Source organism: Phyllostomus discolor, chromosome 13, assembly GCF_004126475.2.
Source record: "Phyllostomus discolor isolate MPI-MPIP mPhyDis1 chromosome 13, mPhyDis1.pri.v3, whole genome shotgun sequence".
In the NCBI taxonomy this organism is placed as follows: Eukaryota; Metazoa; Chordata; class Mammalia; order Chiroptera; family Phyllostomidae; genus Phyllostomus; species Phyllostomus discolor.
The window spans coordinates 12,458,112-12,476,651 of record NC_040915.2 but is presented as its reverse complement, the minus strand read 5'-3'; the positions used below and the strand labels follow the sequence as shown (position 1 = coordinate 12,476,651).

Below are 18,540 nucleotides of genomic sequence, written 5' to 3'. Positions count from 1 at the left end.
CTGGCTGGTGTGGCTCAGTGGACTGAGTGCCAGCCTGTGAACCAAAGGGTCAGCAGATCGATTCCCAGTCAGGGCACATGCCTGGGTTGTGGGCCAGGTCCCCAGTGGGGGGCATGTGGGAGGCAACCACACATTGATGTTAAAAAAAAAAAAAAAAAAGATCATATGACATTTGAGATGGGCTTCAAAATAAGCAAGTGAGGGTGGAAGAGAATCAAGAATTAACACAAAAGAACGGGTGATGGGGTACATGGAAATTTTTATAGAACATTCAATGTTTGTATGTGTTTGAAAATTTCACTGAAGTTTATCAGACATCTATTTTGTATCTTTTCCTATAGTGTGTTCTATTTGTCATAAGAGCTTTAAAAAAACCAGTCAGTTACAAATCCTCATATCCTGTAGTTGACTGCCTAAAAATTTTGGAAAACAATTTGCCAATATCTTTTTTTTTTTTTAATTTTATTTTATTTATTTATTTTTAGAGAGGGAAGGGAGGGAGGGAGGGAGTGGGGGAGAGAGAGAGAGAGAGAGAGAGAGAGAGAGAGAGAGAGAGAGAGAGAAACATCAATGTGCGGTTGCTGGGGGTTATGGCCTGCAACCCAGGAATGTACCCTGGCTGGGAATCGAACCTGGGACACTTTAGTTCCCAGCCCATGCTCAATCCACTGAGCTACGCCAGCCAGGTAATTTGCCAATATCTTACAAAAAATAAAAAGCTCACAATCCAGAACCAAACAATTCTACTTCTATATGTGCACTAAGAAACACATATGAGGAATAACAAAGCCTAACTATAGGGGAATACATTTTTAAAAATGTATCTTTGGTATATTTGCATTCAGCAAAAATGCATGTTATTTAAAATGTATACACATAATCCCTGACTTAAAATAGTTTGACTTATAATTTTTTATTTTACAGTGGTACAAAAGTGATACACATTTGGCAGAAACCGTACTTTGAATTTTGATCTTTTCTTTGGGCTACCAATATTTGCTATGAGTCTTGAGATGCTGGGTAGCAGCAGTAAGCTACGTGATCATGAGGGTGAACAACCAATATCTATAGTGTACCATGTTGTCAGCATTTTCTGAAAATTGTTTTGGGTTTTCACATCCCACCACATCTAAAAAACGCCCATCTGTGTCTCCTGCTTCTGGTGAATAGGAAGGAAATTATTCTTGAAATGAAATTCAAGATAACTGCGCCTAACTGTAGGCTAATGTGAGTGTTCTGAGCACGTATAAGGTAGGCGAGGCTAAGTAGGCTATGATATTCATTTCAGTAGGCCAGATGTATTACATGCATTTTTGACAAGGTATCTTCAGTTCACAGTGGGTTTATTAGAATATCATCCCACTGTAAGTTAGAAGCATCTGCACATTTCCATAACATCTATGTAAATTTTTAAAACAACCAAAAAAATGCTATATGTTGTGTATCGATAAAAATCTTAAAGCTTTACTCCCTGACTGGTGAGGCCAGTGAGTTGGGTGTTATCCTGCAAACTGAAAGGTCACTGGTTTAATTCCCAGTCAGGACACATGCCTGGCTTACCGGACAGGTCCCTGGTTGGGGGCTTTCAAGAGGCAACTAACTGATTGATGTTTCTCTCCCTCACTGAGCAATGTTTCTCTCACACATCAAAGTTTCTTTCCCTCTCTTTCTCCCTCCCTTCTCCTCTCTCTAAAAAGAGATCCTTTTAAAAAAATCTTAAAACTTTAAAATTTAAAACTAATAAAGTGATGTTTAGGGTACTTCCCTGACTCTGGACTCCTCCGTTGAATGCCCACTGTCCCAAGCAACAGGCTGGAAGTTTGTTCTCTGGAGAGCATAAAACAGAAGGTCTCAGGCCTGAGAGACCGTAGGCACAGTCAAGGGCATGGATGATGTATGGAAAACAGGAAAGTTAAGTGAACACTTCTATTCGTACTTTGTTCCCAGTGGTTCGGAGAACACTGGAAGCCTGTACCTGCCAGGCAGATTAGTAAATCCTCAGGAAAATCTGACCAATACGATGTAAAGAGCTACACAATTCAGTGGCATTAGCAGTTCATCTGGAGAAATAGCCAGGCCAAACTATATTGCCAAACCTTACCTCCATATGCTCAGACCTTTTAATCAGCTTTTAGTGCCCTCTTCTTAAATTTAAAAGGACGGGCAACTGATAATGAAGGAATCAATCCTATGAATCACCTACAACATGAATGACCAAAATAATGTGGAGAAAAAAAGCAGAAGAAAAAACAAAGACCATGCAAGGAGGAAACAGAGTCAAAACAAAGGAAAAACCATCATAAATACCCTTAAAGAGAAGCTATTGCTTCTATTAAACAAGAATAAAATCCTTAAAACAAACAAACATAGTTTCTGAGAATGAGAAAGTCTTTCAGAAAGTAGATAAAAGACTTCCAGTGTTATTTACAACAGCCAAGATAGAGAAGCAACCCAAGTACCTACCCAGCAACAGATGAAGAGATAAAAAAGCTGTGGCACAGGCCCTGGTCAGTGGCTCAGTTGGTTCAAATGTCATCTTTTACACCAAAAGGTTAAAGGTTCAAAGTCTGGTTAGGGCACACAACCTAGTTGAGGGTTCAATCCCTGGTTGAGGCACATACAGGGAGGCAACCAATCAATGTTTCTTTTTCACATCAATGTTTCTCTCTCCCTTTCCCTTCCCCTCTCTCTTGGAAAAAAAAAAAAAAAAAAGATCAATAAACATACCCTCAGGTGAGGATTCAAATATACAACAGCTGTGGTACATATACAGTAGAATATTACTTGGCCATAAAGAAAAAAAAAATGACCTGGCTGATGTGACTAAGTGGACTAAGTGCCAGCCTGCGAACCAAAGGGTGCTGGTTCAATACCAGTCAGGATATGTGCCTAGGTTGCAGGCCAGGTTCCCAGTAGGGGGTGTTTGAGAAACAACCACACAGTGATGTTTCTTTCTCCCTCCCTTCCCCTCTCTTAAAAATAAATAAAACCTTAAAAAAGAAGAATGAAATCTTATCATTTACAACAACATGGATGGACCTAAAGGGTATTACACTAAGTGAAATAAGTCAGAGAAAAATAAATACCACATGATTTCACTTATTTGTGAAGTATAAAGAGCAAAATAAACACCACAGAAACAGATTCACAGATACAGAGATCAGACTGATGGCTGCTGGAGAGGAGGAAAGTTGGGAGGCTGGATGAAAAAGATAAAGGAATTAAGTAACACAGATTGATGATCATAAAATAGTCATGGGAATGTAAATAAGAGCATAGGGAATATAGTCAATTACTGCGTGTGGTGCCAGGTGGTCACTTAAAATATCAGGAGGACCACTTTGTAAAGTATAATTGCCTAACCACTATGCCATACACCCAAAACTAATGTAAAATAATAATGAATGTAAATTGTAATTTTTTTATTTTTAAAGTAGATAATTTTTTTAATTTTTAAAGTAGATAAAAGACAAAGATGGAAAGTAGAAAATATAGGAGGTCTAGTCCAAATTCATGCAATTGCTATAAAAATTCCAACTGCTTTGTTTTTTGTTTTTACAGAAATGGCAAGCTGATCCTAAAGTTCATATGAGAATGCAGGGGACCCAAACAGCCAAAACAATTTGGAAAGAACAAAGTTGGAATTCTAGCATTTCCTGATTTCAAAACTTAATACAAAGCTACAGTATTCAAAACAATTTGGTAGTAGCATAAGAACAGACATATAGAGCAACAGAAAAGAATCGAGAGTCCAGAAATAAATCTATACATCAATGGCCAATTGGTTTTTGACACAGGTACCAAAATAATTCAATGGAGGAAAGAAGAGTCTTTTCAACAAATGCTAGGAGAACTAAATATTCACAGGCGAAAGATGAACTGAGACTCCTCCTACTTCACACCATATACAAAATTAACTTAAAAAATAAATCAAAAACCATCATTACACCCATCGAGATAGCTACTACCAGAAAAAAAAATCCCAAACAAAAACGGTAAGTGTTGGTGAGGATTTGGAGAAATTGGAACCCTTGTGCATTATTAGTGGGAATGTAAAATGACATAGCCACTGTGTAAAACAGTATGGCAGTTCCTCAAAAAATTAAAAATTACCATATGGTCTAGCAATTCCACTTCTAGGTATATACCCAAAATAGTTGATGGAAGGATCTCAAAGAGAATTTGCACACCCATGTTCATAGCAGCATTATTCAGAATACCTAAAAAGTGTAAGCAATCCAAGTGTCCACCAGCCGAAAAATGAGTAGGCAAAATGGAGTATATACATACAGTGGAATACTGTTTAGCCTAAAAAAAAAAAAAAAAGAAGGAAATTCTCACAATGTAAATGAACCTTGAGGACACTATGCTAAATGAAGTCAGTCAGTCACAAAAAGATAAATACTGTATGATTACACTTACAAGAAACCTAGTCAAAATGGAGACAGAAAATTGAATAGTGGTTGTCAGGGTTTGAGGAAAGAGAGGATGGGGAGTTATTATTTAATGGGTATACAGTTTCACTGGGTTGAACTTCCTCTGTTTTAAGTTATATTCTACATATCTAGCACTATTTTTTAAAGATTTTATTTATTTTCAGAGGGAGAGAGAGAGAAAGGGAGAAACATTGATCGGTGGCCTCTTGCACCCCACCCCCAACTGGGGACCCGATCCACAACCCAGGCATGTGTCCTGAGTGGGAATCAAAACAGTGACCCTTCAGTTCACAGGCTGGTGCCTGGTCCACTGAGCCATACCAGCCAGGGCAGCACTATTGTTTTAAATAGTTTTTATCGAATTTATGTCAAATATGTCCTGTATTTTACTTTTTTAAAAGATTTTATTTATTTTTAGAAAGGAGAAGGGAGAGAGAAAGAGAGGGAGAGAAACATCAATGTATGGTTGCCTCTTGCACACCCCCTACTGGGGACCTGGCCCATAACCCAGGCATGTGCCCTGACTGGGAATCAAACCAGCGACCATTTGGTTCACAGGCTGGCATTTGATCCACTGAGCCACACCAGCCAGGGCTTACTCTGTTTCCTTAAAATGATGAGGACATCCACAGAGGGATGGGCATGATCCAGTGCAGGATATTCTAGTCAGGGCAGAGTTAAGAAGGGTATCCCCAGGAAAGGGGGGGAGAAAGAATGGTATCTATGCAGGTCAGCCAAAGCAATGGGAGGTTGATTACATACAGGGGAACTGATCAAATGAGTAAATATATTAAGAATAATAAAAGCCAGGTTTCTCACTGTCAGAAAAAGAATGCCAATACTGAAAATATTGTTCCTGATCTTCAAATTTAACAAATCACTTATTGATTATAGAGGGAAAAGAAATGTTGGTAGACATCACTTTAGTCAAATAATGAATAAAAATTCTCAGTAACGGGTCAAAGTGAAACTGCATATTACCTGACAGGAAGTAATGAGAAGAATTCAATCAAATCCGTACACCACTTGATAGGATGCAAAGAGTGGGATACAGCACTGCTACTGTGACATTCCTGCCTAAGATGTATGGTCTAGATCTGATCTCAAGAAAACATCAGACAAACCTAAGTGGAAGGACATTCTCCAAAATAACTGGACTCTATTTTCAAAAGTATCGAGGTCATGGAGCCAAGGAAAAACTAAGCAACTGAAAGAAACTAAAGAAAGATAACTAAATGCAAGCTAACTCTAGACTGGATCCTTTCCTATTTAGAACATTATTAGAACAACTAGCAAAACCTGAATGGGATCTAAAGATTAGATGGCAGTAAGATCTCAATGAATTTCCTAATTTTGATGATTATACTGTGATTGTGTAGCAGCACGTCCTTATTTGTAAGAAATACACATTAAAATACTTGGGGTAGATGAGGAATCATGGTGACAACTTACTCTAAAATGGTTAAAGAAGAAATGTTCTATGTATTATATTTGCAACTTTTCTGTAGATTTGAGATTGTTTCAAAATTTTAGAAAGTTTAAAAAAATCAGAAGAGCCCAAAGGCAATTACAGCAGTCACTTTATTAGAATGTGATTATAGAGTATATTGGATTGAATGGTTCCCAAAAAGATATGTGGCACATCTTAATTCTTGGGACCTGTGAATATTATTTTATTAGAAAAAAGTGTCTTTGTAGAGGTAATTAAGGATCTTGACAAGATCATCCTGAATGACATGTGTGGGCCCTAAATTTAATATCAAGTGTCCTTGTAAGAGACAAAAAAGGGGAAGACATACAGAAAGGGAAAGGTAATGAAGATGAAAGCAGAGACTGGAGTGATGTGACCACAAATCTAGGAAGCCAAGGAATGCTGAAAAGAGGCAAGGAAGGACTCTGCTCCCACAGAGCCTCCAAAGGGAGTGTATCCCTACTAGCACACTGGTTTTGGACTTCTGGGTTCCAAAACTATGAGAGAATAAATTTCTGCTGTTTTAAGCCATTCAGGGTTTGGGTTTTGTTTTTGTTTTTTTTTGTAATTTATTATAACAGCCCTATGAAACTAATACAGAGGGTATAAATAAGAGGATGTTTAATCTAAAGAAAATCAATCACTTCCTTTAATATATTATTTTAAGGAATCTATTTCTTTTTAAAAAAATTTTTAAAGATTTCTTTTATTTCCAGAGAGAAGGAAAGAGAGGGAGAAAGAGAGGGAGAGAAACATCAATGTGTGGTTGCCTCTCACGTGCCCCCAAATAGGGACCTGATCTGCAACCCAGGCATGTGCCCTGACTGGGAATCAAACATTCGATCCACTGAGCCACACCAGCCAGGGCTATTTCTAAACTGATACCATTATGGTTTCTGTAAAACAACTCTGATTTCAAAAATGTCATCTGATATAAACCTTTAGGAAGTTGGCAAAGGAGTGCTCTCACTTATACTGGCATGATGCTCTCTCTATAAGCGGTAGGGGAAGTGCTCGAAGAACAACAGCAGATACTTCTACTACCAGATAATGCTAAAGAGAATTGTTTTCACTTCCAGACCAACAAAAATACCACATGTATTAGAAAGACATTCAGGTGACAATATTTTGAAGCTTGTTGAGGAAAAAAATGTGGAATTCAGTCCCTTTCTCCACTTAGAACTATTGTAAGACATTACTTTTACAATACCATGGTGTATGTTTTGCTGTTGTTGTTTTGGGGCTTTTGTTGTTGGGGTGGCGATGAAGTGAAATGCTAAACAGGTAACACTGACACCTAAGATTTCACGATTCTACCCATTTCATGGGGTCAACATTACTGGACAGTTAAACCACAGTGATAATATTAAAAACTACTACCTATTATGTGTTCACATTTCCTTTCAACTCGTTCCCGACAGGCTTGCAGGGTAGAACACTATCCCCATTCTATTGACAAGGGAGCTGAGGCTGAAGAAAATCAGTTAAGTGACTTGACTAAGGCACAGTAAATTAGAAACTGACTCAATAGGCATGACACTTCAAAATCCTACTATTTTTCCCCACCACACCACTTGCTGTTGGCATTTCCTGAACACTGTTGGCAAAAACTGAATACCTACTATGTATCAGACATCCAGTGATATTCAGGGAATATAATGAATAAGACAGGGACTTTGATCAGGAGAACTCAGTCTAGGGGGGGAAGAGTCAACCATGTCCACACACTAAACAGTTTTATAATGGAACCCTACTTAACTGCCTACATGCCTGGGACATACTTCACAGAGCTGCCTTTTCTGCTGGGTCTTCTAGGATGAATAAAGAATTAGAAGCAGGGGGTTAGGGTGGAAAGACATTCTCTGTATAAGGAAAAGTACAAAGACTACAGGAAAATGATTCTGGGTAGGATCAATTAGAACTGTTTCAATTATAGTAATATTTCTCTGGAAGTACTAATATGTAGTATAATAATAAAAGTGGCAATATTTTTGTCCTAAATTTTGTCCATGTTTAATATGTTTTTAAGAAATACTATATATTTCTGGAGATCTAAACTAATAATTTACCTCAAGAAACTTGCATACACAAAGTAAATGATAACCACTGTGTCTGATGCACAAGTAACACTTAACCACAGGCAATACTGTCTATGTGACTCCACTGATCTCCCGTTTCTTGTTACTTCGTACATCTGAGAAGTTATTTAATCAAAGATTATTGTATATTAAATATTTCTACTATACTAACCTATTCCCCATGGACTTATAGCTAGACTTCAAAAATTTTAAATAAAAATCAAAGTCCTTTGATTCTTAAGCCCCAAAATCAAATTATTTTAAAACAAACATGAGCACAGACTTTTTTTTTTAGTTAGGTGACCTGTCCATGAGACAATAATGTTGGTACTGGCCTATATGCATGAATATTGAAAATGTGCAATATTTTTTTGCTACAATGCAACAGTGTGAAACAAATTTTCATATATAATGAATATATACAATAATGTATTTAATGCAACACTTGATGAGGATCCTTTTATTATGGAAGAAAAATACTATTCTTAAAGTGTTACATTATAACAAAATAACAATGAATGATGTACCATCTGAATATATTTTTTTAATTTTGTGCTTGTGATATTTTGATTATATATTTTAATTAATTATATACCATCCATGCTGTCAATTTTAATCCAAGTGTGCTATCAATTTTAATCCAAATGTAAATTATTTCATGAACTCATTTGTATCCATCAATAATATTAGTCGTTTGAAAAGTGTTTTGCCCTGGCTGGTGTGGTTCAGTGGATTGAGTGGCAGCCTGCAAACCTAAAGGTCATGGTTCAATTCCCACTCAGGGCACATGCCTGGGTTGTAGGCCAGGTGTCTGGTCTATGTATTTCTCCCACATCAACATTTCTCTCCTTCTAATTCTCCTTCCTTCCCCCACTCTCTAAAAAGAAATAGATAAAAACCTTTTAAAAATCTTTTAAAAAAGTGTTCTAATGAAGTTGGGAAACATTAGATATAAGAAAGGAGGAGCCCTGGCTGGCGTAGCTCAGTGGATTGAGCGTGGGCTGCGAACCAAAGCATCGCAGGTTCGAATCCTAGTCAGGGCACATGCCTGGGTTGCAGGCCACGGCCCCCAGCAACCACACATTGATGTCTGTCTGTCTGTCTGTCTGTCTCTCTCTCTCTCTCTCTCTCCCTTCCCTCTCTAAAAATAAATAAATAAAATCTTTTAAAAAAATGTTCTCCTTTAAAAAAAATTTTAAAAAGTAAGAAAGAAAGAAGGAGACAATTTATCAAAGCTAAGGGAGCCCTGGCCAGGTAACTCAGCTGACTGGAGCATTGTATGGCACACCAAAAGGGTGCAGGTTTGATTCCTGGTCAGGGCACATGCAGAAGCAACCCACAGATGTGTCTCTCTCATATCAATGTTTCTCTCTGTCTACCCACCTCAACCCTGGTCTCTCTAAAATCAGTAATAAAATATCCTCAGGTGAGGACAGAAAAAAGGCTAAGGGAAATTAGTGATAACCATGTTAACTGTTACAAAAGTTAGATAAAAACTGAGGTATCCACTGAGTCTGGTAATTATCAATGACCTTACTAAACAGTCCCAGAACAGTGAACAGATTATTCTTTTAGTAACCATGGTGCTGAAATGCCATACATGGAAGGGATAAAGAAGAGGAAGGCATTGGCTCTAGTGAGCGAAGGGAGTTAAAGGGGGTTTTTTGTTTGTTTAGGATGAGGGAAATCTCCTGGATAACTTGGCATACTGAAGGGAATTAATAGAGAAGAGACTAGAACTAGGAGCACTGGGACAATTACTAGAGAGCAAGGATCTGGCAGCAAAAAAAGATGAAAAGCAAAAGTTATCCTGGCAAAGGGAAAAGTATAGCTTCTCCAGAGAAAAGAGGAGAGATGATGATTAAGGTAATTTGGAACAATGGCTCTGTAGTTAAGATTGCATATTTTTAAAATACGCTCTTTATAAATTTTGCATATTAACCCTTTATCAGATATATCTGCAAATATGTTCTCCCATTCAATGGGTTTTTTAATCCTGTAGATGGTTTTCTTTGTTGTGCAAGAACTTTTCAGTTTGATGTAGTCCTGTTTATTTTTTCTTGTTTCCCTTTCCTGAGGAGATACATCAGAAAAAATATTACTACGAGCAATGTCTAAGATTTTACACTTACGTTTTCTTCTAGGATTTCTAGGATTTTTATGGTTTTGGGTCTAACATTTGAGGCTTTAATCGATTTTGAATTTACTCTTATGTATGGTGTTAGAAGGTGACCTAGTTTCATTTTTCTGCATGTATCTGTCCAATTTTCCCAACACCATTTATTGAATAAACTATCTTTAGCCTATTATATGTGTGTGCTTCCTCTGTAAAATATTAGTTGACTATAAAGGTGTGGGTTTATGCCCTGGCTGGTGTGGGTCAATGGACTGAGCACCAGCATGTGGAGCAAAGGGTTGCTGATTCAATTCCTAGTCAGGGCACAAGCCTGGGTTATGGGCCAGGTCCCCAGTGAGGGGAGCTTGAAAGCCAGCCACACATTGATGTTTCTCTCCCTTTCTTTCTCCTTCCCTTCCCCCCTCTAAAAGTAAATATATAAAATCTTAAAAAAAAAGTGTGGATTTCTGGGCTCTCCATTCTGTTCCATTAAAAAATAGGCAAACAACCTAAATACACTTCTCCAAAGAGGACAGATGGCCAACAGACATATTAAAAGATGCACACAAGATCACTCATCATCAGAGAAACGCAAATTGAAACCTCACACAGATCAGAATGACTATCATCAATAAATCAATGAACAACAAGTGCTGGTGAGGATGTGGAGAAAGGGGAACCCTTCTGCACTGCTGGTGGGAATGCAGATTGGTGTAGCCACTGTGGAAAGCAGTATGCAGTTACCTCAAAACGTTAAAAATAGAACCCGGCCCGGTTGCTCAGTTGATTAGAGTGTCCTCCTGATATGCCAAGGTTGCTGACTTGATCCCCAGTCAGGACACATACAAGAATCAACCAATGAATGCACAAATAAGTGGAACAACACATTGGTGTTTCTCTTTCTCTCTCCCCTTTCCTCTAAGATCAATAAAAATAAATTAAAAAAAAAAAAAAAAGGAACTGCCTTACGACCCAGTGATTCCACTTCTGGGAATTTATCCGAAAAAACCCAAAACACTATTTTGAAAGAATATAAACACCCCTATGTTGATTGCAGTGACATTTACAATCACCAAGAGCTGGAAGCAGCCGAAGTGCTGAGTAGATGAGTGAATAAAACAACTATGATACAGTTACACAATGGAATACCACTTGGCTATAAAAAAAGAAGAAAATTTTACCTTTTGTGACAGTATAGATGGACCCAGAGAATATTATGTTAAGTAATAAGCCAGTCAGAATGAGACAAATACAATATGACTTCACTCATATGTAGAATCTAATGAACAAAAACTGAACTAATAAGCAAAGTAGAGACAGAGATTCATAGATAGAGAGCAGGCTGAGAGCTCTTGGGGAGGGCAGTTAGGCGGTGGAGGGATCAAGCCAAAAAAAAAAGGGGGGGGGGCTCGTGGACATGGACAACAGTGTGATGATTGGGGGGTGGGGGTGGAGGTGGAAGAGAGTATAAAGGGGATAAATGATAACGGGAAAAGTACAGGAAAAAAAAAACAAAAAAAAAGAATTGCTTACATCTAAATCCTGGCTCGTCTGACCATAACCATATAATCATAGGCAAGTTTGTTTACCTCTCCAAGTCTCCATTTTCTCATCTAACCAGGGAGTACAGAACTCTACTAGGGATGTTCACAAGATTCAGTAATTCTGATAGAGTTCTCTAGAGATGGTAGCTGTGAGGTTTTGTTTTGTTTTGAAAGGCTTCAAAGGAAATTTTTTTTATAATTCACAAATAAGATTTCTATTTTCTCTGTAAAAGAGGTACTTAGGACACCTACTGAGATTAGAGCAGTGTTTAAGGAGGTAGGGAAATGATTCTTAATCTTTTGAAGAGATTAAAAAACACAGCTGACTCTGATGAATATGGTATATGGAAGCACAAACATTCCAAATTTGCATAATTTTGAAGGAGTTAAAGACACCTACCTCTCCAACATAAAGAGACGAGAAAAGATCTTCCAGTTCCAGGGCATAGTTTTAAATACACAATTGTCTGAATAAAAGAAAACCACTGCATACGTAATAGCTCTATAAGGGTACAGGGCCTGCCAGAAAGACAGGATACAGTCAAGAAATCCTGGTTTTTGATCTAATCCTAGTTAGATCACATGACCTTTTCAGAAAATAGCTTCGAGATGTATTGCAGTGCTAAAATTTTTATGATTCTTGTATTTGGAATTTCAATTGACTCTGCAGACAAAAAAACAAATGATACTTTATTTTTCTGTGTCACTGTTTATTATGATTTTGAAGGTTAGCCTAGGAACCTAACCAGCAAAGCTGTATTTCTACAGAAAAAACAGGTGTGCTTCTGCATTTCTGGGATGAGGCTGCAGATGTTCCTGGCAGCATCAGGCATGAGTCAGGTATTCCTGTCCTGGAAATTACCTAGGATATTTTAGCAGCACTCTCTATGGACTAAAATATCCAAAACTGGACTTTGTCAACACTTTCTCTGTCCGTCAACACTACAGTAATACTCACAAGGAGACTTTAAAGAAAACCTGGATTTACTAATAGTTATTGTTCAATGATGGCTGTTTAAATTACATTTAAATAGCAAACTTGAAGAGGCAAAGAAAGTTTCTCGATTCAATGAATCTTTTATAAAGTAAAGCATCCTTTTCTTTAAAACAAAAACACTCTTCCTGAAGATTTCAACAAGCTTATCTTTTGGAGTAAGACCAGACCATGCATTTTGCTTTCCAAGACGGAACTAATTCAGGCATCTTCAGCCAACCATTCATTACATTAAAGTTCTCAGTACTCCACAGGACTATTTCCAAATGTTTCATCATTTTGACTGGAATTCACTCAATCCTTACCTCTGATTTGGTAAGGTTTGGTAAAAATATATGGTATCACACTTCTAGTATAGTATTTTAAAACAGTATCTTTTTAAAATTAGTAAATTAGTTACAGTGTTTCAGCTCCTTTCCCATATCCTTAAGAATCATTCTTTAGTAATTTCCCAGTCTTAGACATTATAAAAGTATGTAGTCTACAGAAAGATAATTCATAACATAAACACATCTTAAGATTAAGATGTAAATTTCTACTATGGGATCAATGCATCCACTAAATTTGCTTTCCCTATAACTACACACATAACCATACAGAAACTCAGTAAAGAATTGGAAGTTTATGTAAACTACCTAATCTTGTCCATCTACATAAAGCAATACTTTGGAACTTTTAAAAATATAGTAAATGTGATTTAAATGATTTAATCCTTATACTCCTGATTACTTATTGAACCTCAATCCTTTGCTACTTCCAATGCACATATTAAACTGGTGTCTATCAAAAAAGTATGGTGATTGTTTTAAAATTTGAATTGGCTGTCAAAAATCTGGATTTGTGGCTTCGAAGAAAGGAAGGGAAGGAGGGAGGGAGGGAGGGAGGTTAAGTGAAGAAAGGAAGAAAGAAAGAAAGATCGATCGATCGATCTGGCAACCCAGGGTCCACAGATTCTGGCAATAGCAACATTTGGAGAAAGCTAGGTAGCAGCTGCCCTCTTCTGATAGCACAAGCAATTTCTAGCTCTTCCACCCTGCCCCCGCCACCCCATTCTCTTAGCTCACTTTGGTTGCGTGCCTGGCTTTTATAGCCATCAGTTTGAAATATCTATTTACTGAGAAATTAATTAATTAATTTAGTTAGTTAGTTATTGTCTCTTAAAGGGCCTTCTTTTAAGAAGCTAGCCATAAAAATCTTTATCAGAGTTGAGAACAAATTGATGGTCGCTGGGAAGGACATTGGGGGAGAATGGGTGAAAAAAGGTTAAAGGGATTAAGAAATACAAATTGTCAGTTACAAAAATAGTCTCAAATATGTGAACTACATCATAGGGAATATAGACAATAATATTGTAATAATTATGTTTGGTGTCAGATACATACTAGACTTATCAGGGTGATCATTTTGTAAGGTATATAAATGTCTAGTCACTATGTTGTACACCTAACAAAAATATTGTATGTCACCTGTAACTGGAATTTTTTTAATCAAATCTTTACCATAAAAATAGACTAACTCAAGTGATGATCCTAGCATTAAAGCTGTGTATAACAAATGTTAACTACAGCTAGCAGGATACCATTAAAATGTACAAGGCACTATTACTGTTAAGAAAAGAGTTTCTAGTATCCTAACCAGTTTGTCTTCAACTCCTCAAAGAATCAAGATATCCAGCCTTTTAGTGTTCCCAAGAATAAAGGAATTAACCTTATATATTTCAATATTATGATACTGTAAGAGCACGAAAAAGCCTCCTGCATCTAACAAAAGTAAAGAAGAAAAACAGGAAGCGAGTTTAAAAGGTCTCTGATCAGCGAAAGAGACCGACCACACAGTTCACAGAATACATGAAGCTCTCCCTCTTCACTCAAGAGCCTACTGGATCTTATTTTAGACATAATTTTAATAAGCTCTGTGATCTGGTTTCCCAGCCCACAACAGATGAGATGCAGCCAACTGGAAAAAGACTGGGGGTGGTGCTGCTAGAGGCAAACACTCAAAGCATCAAAATCAAAGCTCAAGACCTATAAAGTCAGCAGAAAACCTCAAAATATAGCAGGGTGGGCCATTTGGTATACATACAAACAACCCCAGAGGGTCCCAATCCCTGCACAGTACTACACTGGATATTCATAACCACCCTTTCTGGTACGCTGTTAAAGCATAGATCAGGAGACTTTAAAGTGTATATAAAAGTGAAATCCATCAAAAGATTTTTCAAAAAAATACATGGCACTGTCAAATTCATAGAACACTATTTCCCTTTGTCAGAGAAACAAGATACTGAATTCCTCAAGACGTCACATGCCAAATGTACTTTTTCTTAGCAAAATCTTATTAAAACCCAGGTGCAACAGTTCATGATAGTTTAAAGTGTATTTAAGTAGAACTATTTTTTTCAGAGAATGGTAATTGGGAAGACTCAAGACCAAGGTCAATTACATAAGCCACCTAAGTCTTTTAGGGATTCCATTGTGAGTACATTAACAGGACTGAAGATAAGAAAGGATTGATCTCATCCATACCTAGGTAAGTCTGCAACTTAAAATTGGTGTCATATATAAAGTTTGGGGAGAAAAAAAATCTCCATTTTGTTTTCACAATCTTATTGACAAGTGTACCAAAAATAAACGTTACTTTTCTAATCCCTGGTAGTGTCAGAAATTGAACCACACTGAAGGAGGGTTCTGGGTAATACACCAGGGAGGTGGGGAGGTTAATACTGAGCTTCAAAAGTTCAATTTATCATTGTCTAAAGTTGATTTTCCTTATCAAAATGTTTATAAGGGCATATGCCAGAGAAAAATCCAGATTGAGTTACCCATGAGGAGGTGGGTAACTCAAAAGAAACCGTTACTACTGGGGGCAAGTATACTTAAAAATTAAAATGCATGTTTTGAATGCTATTCCCCTCTGAAAAAAACATAACACATGTATCAACCAATGTAGAGATTAAAGGCTACATTTCTTGACTAAATTATCACATTATACATACTCCTCTTAAGGTTTTAAAATAAGAGCACAATTTTCTACAGTAAATCTCCCAACTTCCCCATTATTCTCTATAAGAACCTAGTAACTCCTAAAAGCCTTTAAAATACATATATATTTTTACTTGGATTACCATTCCTCAGTGTGCTGTTGCTCCCTGAATGGTCCTTTTGAGATCTTTGCTTAAAGTTCAAGCTTCTTTTAACAAATAACTTCCTTCACTTCAGTACAAGATCTGCTCTTTCTCAAGTCTGCCTTTTTCAATTTGTTGTAAGTCAAAGGAGTTAAAAGAATTTGGTAAAGATCTAACCTAATTTACAGTAACCATTGGGATTAATTTCACATTAAAGGTCTTTCAACAAGAATGAAATGAGAACCAATTGCTGAGCTTAAGTGTTTAAACTGTCCAACAATCTACATTTTCATTTAGTTTAAGGCAAAGTGAAAATGGGTTCTCTTCCCCTTGCATCTCCATTCCATATTTCAGGGCAGACAGATAATCCCAGCATCTACTTCCAAGTGGCTAAGTTTAATACACCCAAGTGAAACACCAAACAAAAATCACCAGTGGCACTTCCCCACATCTAAAAAAAATTATAGTGAAAGGCACTAGAAAGTTATAACATTAGGGGAGGGAAACTCTAATTTTTAAGACAAGCCTGTATTCTAGAAGCAGTATCAGGAAAACTTCCGTATAAATAACTAAAAGAATAACTCTTCGTCTTAAAGGGCAAAGAAGGCCTTTCTAATGGAAAAATCTAACAAAATCCCTTCTAGGTTAAAAGGGTATCCCTGTAGAAGGGATACCTAATTTAAGCTGTAGAAGGAAATTGTGCGATTTCTCCAGTGGTTTACAATGTTCAGGATTCTACCTCTACCCCTGTCTATTTAACAGCTTTTCTATTACATTCATTCCTTTAAAAATGAAGTGTTAGTTTCTGACTACATTTGGCAACCTCAAGGAATAAATTGCTTCTCCCTCTATTTCCCTCCTCCCTCAAAAGACTCATGGTTTTTGTTGTTTTGGTTTTTTTTTCCTTCTAAACTTCCTACTCTAACAGTTTCTGGACAAGTAGAGTGGGCCGAAGTGTGCGGCCGCCAAGAGGTAAGAGAACTCAAGAAATACTTGTGGATCGGACAAAAAGGCGTCCTCCGTCACTGTGAGATAAGAGTAGCTCAGGCGGTTCTGTGGAAAGAGCAGGGAAAGGGGAGTGGGGAAGGAGAAGATACAGAGATGGGGCGAGCCCTCCCGACCTCTGTCGAAGTGGCCGCCCAATGCCCCGGTCCCAGCCCGCACTCCCGGCAGGCCGGGACAATGGCCCACTAGCGCAGCAGTCCCAGGCCGGAGAGAGGCCCTGGGACTCCATACCAGGCAGGGACCAGGAAGGAGACCCGGGAGGAACGCTGAGCGGACGAGCGCACCTCGGGCCTAGGTGCGGGCTGCGCGCCGGGGCCTCCACGGGCGCCATCACTGGGAGTGGAGTGTCTGAAGGCCGCCCAGCGAGGACATCGCCCGCAGCTGGGTCCGAAGAGGCCGCAAGCCCGGTTTGGCGACGGCGGAAAGTGCAGGCCGCAGCCCGCTCAGCTTGCCCGCCCAGCGACCCAAACGCACGGCCGACTTCCTACCGCTTACCTTGTGGATTCTCTTTAGAGCCATCGTGGGAGGCGGGTGGCGGCAGCCCCCAGGGCGGGGACGGGGACAGGGGAGGGACGGGGAAGGGGCGAGGGGGCGCGAGGCCGCCTCGGTGACCGCGGGTTGATCGGAGAAGATGGAGAGCTCGGAAGCGCGCGTTCAGCGGGACCTACTGAGGGCCGAGGCCCACTGGGCTCCTGCGCCTGCCGCAGCGGTCACCGCATCACCCGGCGGCGGCCCCTTTATGCGCCGCAGTTCGAGCAGCCGCCGCCGCCGCCGCGGTAGTGGCCTCTTCCTCTTTAACTCAGCACCGCCTCCTCAGCCGTCGCGAATCCCTCCGCCGGGGAGCCAGAGCCCAGGCCTCAGGCTGGGCCGGCGCCGCTCGGTCGGACAGCTGGAGGGACGGACTGCCTGCTGCAGGTGGACCGAGGGACTCGCGGGCGGGCGGGCGGGCGGCGCCGCCGGGGTGGGGCCGCCCGAGCGCGGGGTGGGCCCAGGCCGAGGGGCAGGTCGGGAGGCGCGGGGATTGGCGGACCGGAGGAAGGAGGGCTGGGCAGCGTCGGCGGCGGAGGGATACGAGCCGCTCCAGCGAAATCTTAAACGCGCCGTCGCGGCCTCGGCTGCCGAGAGGATAACGCCGCGAAGCTCAGAGGGGACTTCTCGCGAGAACCTTGGTGCGGGTGGAGGGTACTCTCGCGCAACGACCCTTGAGTCCTTTGCTTCTGGTCCCCCACGCAAGTGTCAGTGGAGGTCAAAAACGTTTGAAGGGGAATATTTTCCAGGTCATTTTACCACCCTCATAGCGAAGACCAACCCGAGAGGTGACACTTAGCCCCACTGCAGCGTTCGTGAAGGAGGAAGGGACTTGTCCAAGGTCACACAGCTCCACACTGGCAAAGTTGGGACTCGCCAGATCCCTTTCCCAAAACTGCGTGGTAACAGTCTGGGCACCTACGGGGAATGTGTACTCTCGCATAACGCGGGCAGTCTTGCGATCGGTTTTCCAAATCAAGGCCTCAGCTGGATAACAGCTTAAATGTCTCTCAGCCATTGAAGTGTGCAGACCTCACTTTGCTACGTGAATTGTTACAAACAAGTACTGCACCTATTACCTGGGGGCGGGGGAATTGGAGAGAAGGACTTGCACAGTGTATGCTCCAATAGTTAATACTATCCTTGTGGTTCAGCTCATCATCAGGGGCAGGCCTAGAACACCTATTCTGGAATTGTCTTTTAGGAGGTGAAAGCAAAGAGCTAATTTACCTAGCAACTACTCC

At 39.7% G+C, this 18,540-nt stretch overlaps 1 protein-coding gene across 1 annotated transcript in view; it reads right to left on the bottom strand.

Annotated features, from left to right (window-relative positions):
* UBE2D2 (ubiquitin conjugating enzyme E2 D2) overlaps positions 1-17,724 on the bottom strand; it is a 47,244-nt gene extending 29,520 nt beyond the window's left edge. The window contains exon 1 of the mRNA XM_028527197.1: positions 17,264-17,724. Coding sequence (XP_028382998.1) covers positions 17,264-17,287 — 24 coding nt within the window. The 5' untranslated portion in view covers positions 17,288-17,724. The remainder of the gene's footprint in view (positions 1-17,263) is intronic.
* Between the last annotated feature and the right edge of the window lie 816 nt (positions 17,725-18,540).